Here is a 12,296-nt window from a genome sequence, read left to right on the forward strand (position 1 = left end):
ATTCCTGTGACTGTCTAGCCATAGACCCAACTCTTCTACACCAGATCCAGGCTCCTCCTGTGCCTGGATCTTGAGGCCCAGCCCCTTTCTACATCTGGTCTCCACTGCTGCCCCCTCTCTGTACAGGCCTGTCTCTTCACTATCCACATGTCCCTCTCCACATGGGATCCCCAGTCCCTGTTCATGCTCATCTCAAGGCCTTTCTTGGGCCATTTTCCTCCTCTCCCTTGAGCCACAGAGTCTGTGGTCTTAAGGGTCAGGCTGATAAGGGGCTAATTGATGAATCATTTTGAATGTTAGCTAGTTGATGCTTGGTCTACAGTAGTGGATCTCAACCTTGGCTGCACATTGGAATCACCTGGAAAGTTTTAAAAATCCTCATTCTTCTAATAATAGCTTTATTTGTTCCCCCCAAAACTCATATACCACAGTGTTTAAAATAGCTCATGTGAGTATGTAAAAACATCAAAGTGGTTATTTGCACTTTGTGTTAATTTGGTAGATTTGGGGGAAGGAAACAGTATATTTCCTTGTTTTAAAATTCAATTCCTAGAATACCTCTGGGCTCACTCAGCAGCAGCAGCATTTGTTGTGCCAGGCACAGCGCTAAGTACCTCCTAAGCTCTCTACATTCATTTCCCCATTTTAGTCTTTGCCATAATCTCACAAATGAGCCCCAGATTTTGCCCTAATTGATTAACGAGGATCCTGAGGGCCTGAGAGCACATCCACTTGCACAGGATTGTACCAAAGTCAATGCCGAACTCCAGCTCAGGCGCATCTGGTGCCAAAACCTCACTGATTCTCCACCCCAGGGGAAGGACACCTTATCCAAGTAACTTCCTGAGGATGGACCTGCTTTAACTTTGGGGTTCCGTGCTTTTGAAATTTAGTTACCTTCTTTTGTACCTCAAGAGCTTCCATAAATTTGATTTCAGATTCACTCCCAGGCAGCCTAGGTATATCCAGGAATGTCAGGCCATTTAATAAATCAGGATTTTTAATGCACTCAGGAGACGTTATTGTAGAAAAGCATCTACTTATAGCACTTAACTCAGCAGAACCTACGCCATCTTTTACTTAGTCTTTTAAATAACATATTTGAAGTTATGAACAGTGCTATCCCCATTTTGCAGAAAGGGGAACTGGTATGCCAAGTGTTAATTATCTACTAAGTATTAGTAATAACTGCCACTAAGTGGGCTCTTACTAAGTGCAGGTTCTGTACTGAGCTCTTCGTATTCTGTGTATTAGCCTCATTGTACAGATGAGGAAACTGAGACTGAAAAAGATCAAGCTACGTGCTCACGGTGATAAACAGCTGTAACTGGGCTAATAATTGTTTGTTTACTTGTTTGTTTTTTAACTTGGTTATAAGCAAAATTGCAAGACATGGTCTTCATCAGCTCTGTCCCTTTCATCTTACCCACCTCCGTTGTGTAGGCCGTGGCATCTGGAGGACCCTATCTGGAATAAACCATTGAGGCATAAACTGAAGGTTCTTTCTGTGTATTGAGTGGCTGTTTAAAAGCTATTGTGAAACAAAGAATGTTTTACCAACCTTGCATATTATACAGAGAACAACCAGGCTCTAAAGATTTCTTCCCCAGCCATGGCAGTACAAGGCTGTTTTGGTATAAACAACCCCTGAAGGTGAGAGCTGGCTCTTGAAGCCAGTTCACACTCCATTCATCTCTGAGCGCCGCTGTGTCTCACAGTTTTGGATTCATGATGAGAATACTGTTGCTGGGTCACTTCATTATTACACAGACCCTAAGGCCAGAAACCCATCTCCCCTTTTTGCTAATTATGCATATGCCAACTTATTTCCTCCCTCTTCAAGCATATGAAGACAGTATTTTCTGGTTTGGTAAAAGACACACACACAATTATGTAGGGAGAACAACTCCCTATAAAGAAAGAGGTAGTCAGTGTGGTGAGTGGTTGGGGTCTCAGGGAAAATGAAATCCCTAGCAGTCGGTGTCAGGGCAGCAGGTCACTAATTGAGTGCAAACCTTTTTTAAAATGTTGTTTATCCCCCTACAGGGCATACAAAACCATTGAGGATGAGGACTTGAAGTTCCCCCTTATATATGGAGAAGGCAAGAAGGTAGGCACCTGTGCTTCCCCTGGGTGGAGAGGACAGGGCTCTGTCCCACCTTCGCTCCACATAGCCCGCGATGCTCCACATAGCCCGTGGCAGTCCGTGTGTTCCACTCAGCAGCTTGTGATTTTATAGCCTTGACAGCTTGAAAGCATATCCCATCCATCATCCTTCAGGCCTCCGGTCTTCAGGGTCCAAGGAGTGGTGGGGGTGGGAGGTGGGCAGTGAGCACAACGGACTTAAGCCAATTTTGTGAAAATAACGTCCCCCTTCCCAATCCATTTGAATAACCTTTTACAGTGTTTAAACATGACCACTTTCACACACATCATCTCATTTATATCTGACAACAAGCAAGGAGGCAGGTCAAGCTGGCTGTGTTATATCCATCTGGCAGATGAGGCAGCTGGGACCATGCGGTTAAAACAGCTCAGGCAGATCACGCAGCCAAGCGAGGGGCAGCCGCGGGTGTGGCGCCCTGGCTTTCTATCTGCTTCGCGCGGTCTCAGACTCCACCACGGAAGTTCAGCCTTTGCAAGTCTGTTCGCCACTTACGCCACGGAAGAGAGTCCAAAGCTTCACCGTAATTAGACTATAGGGTCACAGCAACCAGAGCCCAGAGTAAGGTAACAAAGACCATCATGAGCTCCCAGGGTTCCAGTCAGAATCCAGCACTGAACAGCACATTGTTGAACCAAAGAAAGGCTGTGGATCCTAAAGTGGTCTCTGAGCAAAGGCCTGCAGGAGGTTGAAATCCTGGAGTGGAGAGAAGCTTGGAATCTATTTCCCAGTAAGAACAAACATCTGAATCATTGCATTCTTCCTCGGAACGCTAATACATTTCAGCTCGGTGTAAAGCGTTCCAAGTGAAAAATGTGGTCACATTGAGAAGAGTCTTCAACTGATATTTTTTCCAGCATTCGATAGTTTTATCAAGAAGAAATGACTCTCAAGAAAACCAAGGATGCCTTCCATGGGCAGAGAGAGAGAGAGAGTGAGTGTGTGTGTGTGTCAGAGCAAGAGCATGAAAACAAATATGATTAGGTTTTGGGCTCAGTGTAGGCCAGCAGTGATTTCAATGGAAAAATACATTTCAACAGAAGGATGAATACCAAACACAAATATCTGATCCATGTAGGAATCATTGTTAAACAAACACACCCCATTCATGAAAATGAACACCCTTCAAATCACCGTGTCTGGTTAAGAATTATGTCAGGGCTAATAGGCACTGTTCTGATATAAATATTTGTGTCTTTCGGTACAATGGGCACCATTAATGAGTATTACTCAGCCTAATGACCTATGCCTGCAACTCCATTTCTTTGTGGGGCTGAGATTCTCTGTATTACCCTTTAATATCCAGTGAGTTCCAGTAAACTCAGGAGCACATCCTGTTATCCCTGTATCTCTAGTTCCTGTCTAGCCTGGTACCTAACATAAATGCATAAGTATTAAATAAGCTGTTTAGTTATGTTCAGTATACTTTCCTTAGTACAACAGGAAAGTAGAATGATGTATTCTTAGAAGTTTACAGCAATAAGATTTGAAGGAGCAAGGCTTTTCTAATTTTAGTGTAAAGTTCAATTCACCAAAACATCATGTTCCTCAAGCATTTCAGGTAATTTAAGCTTGATGGTCTCGTGATGGGCAGGTGGCAAGTTCTGTCCGTGTACCTGTTGGCCTATTTGAAAGGCACCATGTCTCCATTTTGCTTTTGTTGGTAGACACCACCCCTGTCTGAGGACTCCGTGAGTTCTTGGAGCTCCGTCTAGATCCTGGACCGGGATTTTCTCTTTCTTCCCTGAGTACACCTACCCAGAAGTTTCAGAGTACTTCTGTGGCCATTACTTCTCATTTTCTTTCTTCAGATGCTTTTAAAGACTGGTGTGGGTAACACCTGGATGGATACTTTGTAAACAAGGTCGGTCACTAGCAGAAACATCACATTTCTTTGACTGGAAAAGCAACAGAGAAGCTGCCATTTCTGGGGGGAGAACAGGAGAGCCACAAGGGACTCAGAATTTTTCACATTTAGAGTTGAGCACTTCTTGGCTAGAAGGGAGCCAGTCCAGCCTCCCAGCAGGGGCAGAGAGCCCCAGACTTTGCTTTGCATCACTTTCTTTTTTTTTTTGAGACATGTCATCAGGCTGGAGTACAGTGGCACAATCTCGGCTCACTGCAGGCTCAACCTTCCAGGTTCAGGTGATCCTCCCACTTCAGCCTCCTGAGTAGCTGGGACTACAGATGCATGCCACTACATTGGCTAATTTTTATATTTTTTGTAGACAGAGGGTTTTGCCACATTGCCCTGGCTGGTCTCCAACTCCTGGGCTCAAGTGATCCTCCTGCCTTGGCCTCCCAAGGTGCTGGGATTACACATGTGAGCTACTGTGTACGGCTGTGTCTCGTGTCTATCCCCTGTGACCCTTGCCCTCAAAAAAGTGTCATGGTTTCATTTCTTGCTTAATGTGAGCTCTGCCTACCTTGTGAACCAAGGCTAGCTTCAAAATTCACAGCCCTGTTGACAGACTAGGATGAAGATGAAGACAATATATTAGAGTGCAGTGTTTCTTAGCATTTATTTACTTCATCCCCACTCAAAGGAGGCAATTACTCTTATCACCCAGGTAATAGAGTGAGGATTCACGCTCAGGTCTTTGAACCATGACACTGTATTGGATATATTTTTTATGATTAAGGGTTAGGACACTGCTTTCTTCCACCCAGGATGACTTTCTCTCCATCCTTCCGTGTCGCTTGTTTCGATGCAATCCACCTTTCTGTGCTAAGTGCCACCTCCTCCATGGAGCCTTCTCAGTAGAATTTTTACCTCCTCTAAACTTGCATAACACATTGTCTATTTGTTTTTTGGTACTTAACCATATTTTATGTGTTATTAATTAGACATATCCCTCTTATCTCCCTTACCAACTTTCTTTTTGTTTTTATTGGTTGGTTGGTTGGTTTTTGAAACTGAGTCTCGCTGTGTCACCCAGGCTAGACTGCAGTGGCATGATCTCAATTCACTGCAACCTCCACCTCCCAGGTTTAAGCAATTCTCATGCCTTAGCCTCCGTGCGGCTGGGATTACAGGTGCCCACCACCATGCCCAGGTAAATTTTGTATTTTTCGTAGAGATGGGGTTTCACCATATTGGCCAGGCTGGTCTCAAACTCCTGACCTCAAGTGATCCACCTGTCTCAGCCTCCCAAAGTGCTGGGATTACAGGCATGAGCCACCACACGTGGCCCCAAGTTTTTTTATAGTAAGGACGAGGCCTTAGATATTTGTGCCCCCACCACATGATGTAAGTACATAGTAGGCATCCAATAAATGTTTGGGTAAATCAAATCTTCAGCATAACAGGAGATATTTAAGCTGACTGTGTAGGCATTTGTGTAATAGTGTTGCTTCCTTACACCATTCAAAAAACAGTTTAGGATGAGGTCTCAGCCCTGAGGTCTCTGTGTAGCTATGTCACAGCACTGGTGACATTTTGTTCCTTTCCACCCAGAGGGAATTTGTGGAGATGTTAGCAGGATAGGTTATAGAGTTGCTAAGTTCCTTTTTCCAGCCATAAAACATAATAGGTGAACTCTGGGAGGGCAAGAGCTACTTCTCATTTTTTACATCTTTTACTAGTACCTATCACAGGACGAAGGACATAGCTGGTGTAGAGCAAATACTTGTGTGGTGGATATGTAACAGAAAGATGGGTGGGTGGGTGGGTGGATGGATGGATGGATAGATGGATGGATGGATGGATGGATGAACGGATGGATGGATGGATGAACTGATCCTATTGAGTTTGATATGAACTGATTTCCATAGCTGTAGACATCGTGCATGCATTGGAGTTAGTTTATTGGACATCCTTCCTTCCAGTCTCCAAAAAAGAAAGCCGAAAAGAAACAGCAGCAACCTGTCAAGCTTAAGATAATGGGTAGAAAAAACACTCCTCAAATACAGAAGTGATTTTGGTGAGCCCTTTCTTGGTAAAAGCTATCCACATACGTTAGCAGCAAGCGGCCTGGAAACACAGGCAGGAGGAACTGAAAAATTCTTTGGTTGTTCCTAGGCCAGGCAGCTGCACTGGGATAGGATGCTTTCACTGTGTGCGTGTTTCTGATGACTCTCTGCTTATACTCCTAGGCCCGGGTAATGGCAACTATTGGAGTGACCAGGGGACTTGGGGACCATGACCTGAAGGTGCATGACTCCAACATCTACATTAAACCATTCCTGTCTTCAGCTCCAGAGGTACCACATGAGGTTTTTGTTTCTATTTTGTACAATAAAACATTTTCAGCATTATTCCTCCTGTCACTGAACCCCATATCCAGACAGTGGCCAACTTGTGTTATATGTACTTCCACTGTATCTCTCACGTCTGTGTCTTTTTCCCACTCCATCCTCACTTTGACTCTTCTGGTTCACACCCTCATCACCTCCTACCCAGATGGCTGCACGGCCTCCTCCTGACATTTTCTAAGTCTGCCAATCTATGCTACATATTGCAATCAGGTGAATTTTCCTTAAAAACTACTGACTCCTAATTGCTCAGAAACTTTCAATGGCAGCCTAGGCATGGAGAGTAAAGCTCAGACTCCCATTCACTTGGTGTTCAAGGCTTATTATAATTTGGTCTGGACTTCTCTGATCTTTGTTCTTCTGCACCAGTCAAAATGAACTTGCTGTTTCCCTTACATGACCTTCAGTTTCCCATATTTGCTTAAACTATTCCTTTTGCCAAGAATGCCCTTTCTCCCCAACTCCAAACATCCAAATTCTTTTTTTCTCTAGAGTTTAGCCTAGATGCTTTTTTATGGAGATTTCCCTGATCTCCTCCTTGCCCAAACAGAAGTAATGTGTCTCCCTACTTGGGATATACATAGAGCACCTTCCACTTAGGGTGCTTTCACTGTCTGCCTTCTGTCACAGTTGTTTTGTTTTGTATTTTGAGACAGAGTCTCACTCTGTCTCCCAGACTAGAGTGCAGTGGCATGATCTCAGCTAACTGCAACTTCTGTCTCCTGGGCTCAAGTGATTCTCCTGTCTCAGCCTGCCTAGTAGCTGGGACTACAGGTGCGCACCACCATACCCAGCTAATTTTTATATTTTCAGTAGAGACAGGGTTTCTCCATGTTGATTAGGCTACTGTTGAACTCCTGACCTCAAGTGATCCACCCGTCTCAGCCTCCCTAAGTGCTGAGATTATAGGCATGAGCACTCAGCCTGATCATAGTTATTCATGTATACCTTTTCCCCTCGTTAGACTAATTTCCTGGAGAGCTTCTGTCATTCAGCTGATGTTTAGAGAAGTTAATTTACAAACAAGTTGGTCATGTATTTGGTTTAAAAAAATCACATGTCTTAACATATAGGAAACAGTATCAATTTCTATGTTGACTTCCAGGATGTAGCATTTAGAAATTTTTTTGCTTCCAAGTTATGGAAAAGTCTAACTGGTAGTATTAGGTTGGTGCAAAAGTAATTGCAGTTTTTGCCATTTTTTTAATTACTTTTTCAACAACCTAATAGTTTAAAGGTAAATTTTTCTCACACAGTAAGAAGGCTGAAATCTGGTGGCTGCTGGCATTGGTTCAGCACCTCCATTGTGTCAGGGCTGTAGCATCTCTGCATTTCTTTGACTTTCCCTTCATGTTTACAAGGTGGTGGCGGCAGGTCCAAGCCTGACACATTTCTATGCAGAGATGGAAAGGAGGGGCAGCCTCTGTCCCAACAGATATTCACTTGCGTCTCATTGGCCAGAACTGTGTCACATGACCTTCTAGCTGCAAGGGAGGTTGAGAGAGCAAGAGCTTTAACTCTCCCAATTTCTACAGTAGAAGGAAATCAGGAAGGCAGAAGTCAGGAACCAATAGCATATACTACAATGTGTAATTAAGGTTTTTTGCTTTTTGTTTCTTGTTTTTTTTTGGTTTTTTGTTGTTGTTGTTGTTGTTGTTGTTGTTGTTGTTTTTGAGTTGGAGTCTCACTCTGTTGCCCAGGCTGGAGTGCAGTGGTGCAACATTGGCTCACTGCACCCTCCACCTCCCAGATTCAAGTGATTCTCCTGCCTCAGCCTCCCAAGTAGCTGGTATTACAGGTACGCACCACCATGCCTGGCTAATTTTTGTATTTTTAGTGGAGATGGGGTTTCACCATATTGGCCAGGCTGGTCTTGAACTCCTGAGCTCAAGTGATCCATTTGCCTCAGCCTCCCAAAGTGCTGGGATTACAGGCATGAGCCACTGCACCTTGCCTGTAATTAAGTATTAAAATAATTCCTTGGACTGGAAATGCTCAGAACATTTAGACATAACTCTATTTGCATGTACTTCCCAAGAGCAGGTGCTGTTTTAACAAATACTATTTTGGTCAGAGGAAACAGAAACTTACTCAAGCTAACTCAAAAAAAAAAAAAAAGGATATGTTTAATAATACTGCAAGAAGGCCAGCTGGGTGTGGTCACTCATACCTGTAATCCCAGCACTTTGGGAGGCTGAGGCAGGAGGATCGCTTGAGACCAGCATGGGCAACGTAGCAGGACCCTCGTTCCTACAAAAAGTAAAAAATTAGTTGGATGTGGTGGCACATGCCTGTCCCAGCTACTCAGAAGGCTGAAGTGAGAGGATTGCTTGAGCCCAGGAGCTCAAAGTTGCAGTGAGCCGTAATTGTGCCATGACACTCCAGCCTGGGCAACAGAGTGAGACACTGACTCAAAAAAAACAATAGTAATAATATTAGAAGAGATATTTACGGTGTCCATGAGCAGAATGATTGAACAGCCAGGCTTTATGGGAGAGTGGTTTTGAAATCAGGGCAGCCCTGCAAAAACTCCACAGCAGAAAGCTCTCAGCCCTCACATGGAGTTCTGCCATTGATGTGGCCAACCACATTCTTTATGGCTCTGCTACCAATCAACCCAGTTTCTCATTCTCCCAATTCCACATTTCTAGAGAGGAGTCTGGTTGGGCCAGTTCACCTTTTATATTAGACCAAAGTGACTTCCCAGCCTGTGTGTTTGTCCCTTCTGATTGTATGTCCACTTCACCCTCTATGGGCACAAATGGTCACCTAGACCCACCAGTTTGGCCGAGTTGTGAGCAGGGAGTGGTTTCCTGAGGGTTTTTTAGAGCTGGGCTGGCATCCACAGTACATGTAGATAAAAGGGACTAAGAAGCCACTGAAAGAGAAATGTCTAGTAAATGTTGGGCGTGGAAGATACACACATTTCCTGGTATCACCCAGGATTTCAAGTGAGGTCAGCTCGGTAGAAATAATAATTACCATTTGTCAAGATTCTGCAAGTGTTCTCTCGTGAGTCCTCATAGCGATTCTGCATAATGAAGACCATGACTACATTAGGTGTCCAAAGTGCCCCCTAGAAGCTGGTGAATTCCTGGCCAACATCAGGATCCATGAATTAACGTTAAAACTACTTCTCACCAGAGAAGAGCAATAAATGTCGGACCTTCAACTCTCTTTTCTTTGAATGCCATTGAGCACAGGGCTTATAACTGGACTCATAGACTTTTCTATTTTCCCCCTTACGAGAGAGGCATTTGTCAGATAACTTAAATGTTGCCTTCACCTTTCTACTTTCCAAAAAGCATCCGTAAAGGTCTCGATTTTGCTCCTTAAAGCAAAGTAAAAACCTCCTTCTCCACCTCCCTTTCTCACATATACTTTTTATATAAAATGAGAAGCAGCAGCTCCACTTGGCTTGAAGCAGAGTGCTCTATACGCATTAGATTTTAGATCTTCCAATCTCTCTGCTACTGCGGATCTCAGGAAGGGACTGTAGGCTTAAAACTTGGGCCTGCATGGAAGACTCCCTGAGAACTGAGTAAGAATCCCAGGTAGTTGGTGAGAAACCTTGTGTCACCTCGCTGAATGGTACTCGTTTGTAGGGCACTGAGTTGGTCACTTCAGCATTGATGGGAGAGGAGAGGATTTAGAAGGAAACTGTCAACCTCTGCAAAAATGTAAATGCTCTTAGAAAAGTTCTAGAGTTGAATAAAGTGTGGCAGTTTCAATAATAATAAAACTAATTGTTATTTACTACTTAGTCCGGGTGAGACAACCTACCAAGTTTATTTTTAATTGATAAATAATTATGTATATTGATGGGATATAGTGTAACGTTTTGATATATGTTTACATTATGGAATGACTAAATTAAGCTAATTAACATATTCATCACTTCATATACTTATCATTTTTTTGTGGTAAGAACTTTTAAAATCTACTCTTAATAATTAAAAAATACACATTATTATTAACTGTGGTCATGATGCCATGCAGTAGATCTCTAAAACTTATTCCTCCTGTCTAACTGAACCTTGGTATCCTTCGACTAACACCTCCCTATCTCCATGCAACAAATGAAGGTTTTTACAGGACACATCTCATTTACTCTTTACAATAACGCTGTGAGGTAAGTCAAGTTATTATACCCAATTTACAGATTGGGAAATTGGAACCAAGGAGAGTAAAATAACCCCCGAAGTTACACAGTTATTAAGTAGCAAGCTGGTACTTGTACCCAGGCCTATGTAATTAGATCAGAGTCTGTAGGGGAGAGAAGCCAAATTCAAGGAAATGTATTTGGTCGGTGTTTAGGGACCTACCAAGTAGTGATTCAAGGCGCTCTGAAGAGGGTGCCTTTGTCTTAAATCTAAGACAGCAACTTTGGGGACCTTGGGGGCCAGAGTTTCCCAGAGAAATACTACTGGCGTCAGATTGAAGTTGTGGAAAATGATGGTATAGTAGAAAGGGTAATTGGGAAAGACAGTAATGGCCTTTGTTGTGTGTGCAAACCCAGACCAGACAGAATTGTGCAAAGTAACACTGTACACCTATAATTTAACTTAATGGGTATGTAGTGCATCTAAGATTCTCTTGCACAAGATTAAAATTGTTGTACATGTTAAATGTTTCCAGATGGAGAGGCCTTCACCAGAGCCAGGAAGGGGTGGCAGGGGGTGGAACTGTTAGAAGGGAAGCGGAAGAGCAGCTTGAATTGGCTACTACGGAGAACACAAGAAAAAAAAATAGGTACAAGGAACCCCCTGTTTCCAATTTTTGGAGCAGGAACCCCTTTTCCCTGGGTGGTAGTGATAAAATCATTCCCAAGAGAATTGACCTCTGTTGGGGGCCTCCAAAGCTTGATTAATGTATTGAAACCACCTAAGGGAGAATAACCGACCCACTTCCTCTCTTATTCCCCCATCCCGAGCCCACCTTCTTTCTGTGACTCCCTAAGAACATTCCCCTGCTGTCCTCTGTCTTTGCCAGGCATGGATCTTTATTTCACATTTGGGTTCTAAATTTCAAACCCAGCTCAGTCTGGTAGTTTTAACAGTTGTGGGGGGCTGGGGGTGGAATGTGTTTGAATTCTAAGAAAAAGGGCTCAAAAATCTTCTTGGAAATCAGCATTGTTCCCATTCATCATTGTGGCTCCTAATTCGATTTGATGAGTTAAATATAAATAAATCAAAAACATGTGGATCAAATTTATGTTGAGAAAAAAAAAAACTCACAGGGGTTTAAAAATTAGTGAAGGGTTTCTAGCCAAACACGTTTTCAGTTTCGCTGAACACAAGGCGCTGGAAAAATCTCGAGTTTGCCAAACCCAAAGAGCAGCCGCCAGGTTTGCTGAGCTTCCCTCAAACCTTCCCCAGTCTAAGGCAGGAATTTCTGGCCAAGAACTGAATTCCAAGAGAGGCCCTCACCACCAGTCGAGCGCAGGCCTGTTCTCTGGAGGTGTGGGTTGAGTGTAGGGGATGTTTTGACTCCCCTCTAGCCTGCGGTACCTGGTTTTTCCTGCCTAACAGCATAGGGTGCAGCCTCTCCCCCAGCATAAGGAAAATGTCCCCAGCCAGGTCCCCCATCCTCTTGCTTAGTGAAGTTCGCCTTTAAACTTTTTTATACTGTCCTGAAAGAGTTCAGTGGACAAGGAAGGATTTGTTAACTCAAAGGCACTTGAGCCCAGGCTCTCCCCACATTCTTCTTTCCCAGAAATTCTCCCACTCCCAGTCCAGCACACATCTCATGTCCTGTAACTCAGACAGCCCAGCACAGGCCGGCAGCCCAAACCTCCAGATGTTCTCTGTGCCACGCCCCTTTTTGGCCAGTGACAGGCCCTCCGTAGAGCTAGGATTCTTCTTAATTTCACCCTTCT

General features: G+C 43.7%; 1 protein-coding gene across 1 annotated transcript in view; it reads left to right on the forward strand.

Annotated features, from left to right (window-relative positions):
• PPM1H (protein phosphatase, Mg2+/Mn2+ dependent, 1H) overlaps window positions 1-12,296 on the forward strand; it is a 307,084-nt gene that overhangs the window by 255,530 nt on the left and 39,258 nt on the right. The window contains exons 7-8 of the mRNA XM_011972919.1: window positions 2,047-2,110; window positions 6,260-6,367. Of these exons, the coding sequence (XP_011828309.1) occupies window positions 2,047-2,110; window positions 6,260-6,367 (172 nt within the window). The remainder of the gene's footprint in view (window positions 1-2,046; window positions 2,111-6,259; window positions 6,368-12,296) is intronic.

This window comes from Mandrillus leucophaeus, unplaced genomic scaffold, assembly GCF_000951045.1.
Source record: "Mandrillus leucophaeus isolate KB7577 unplaced genomic scaffold, Mleu.le_1.0 Scaffold132, whole genome shotgun sequence".
Classification (NCBI taxonomy): Eukaryota; Metazoa; Chordata; class Mammalia; order Primates; family Cercopithecidae; genus Mandrillus; species Mandrillus leucophaeus.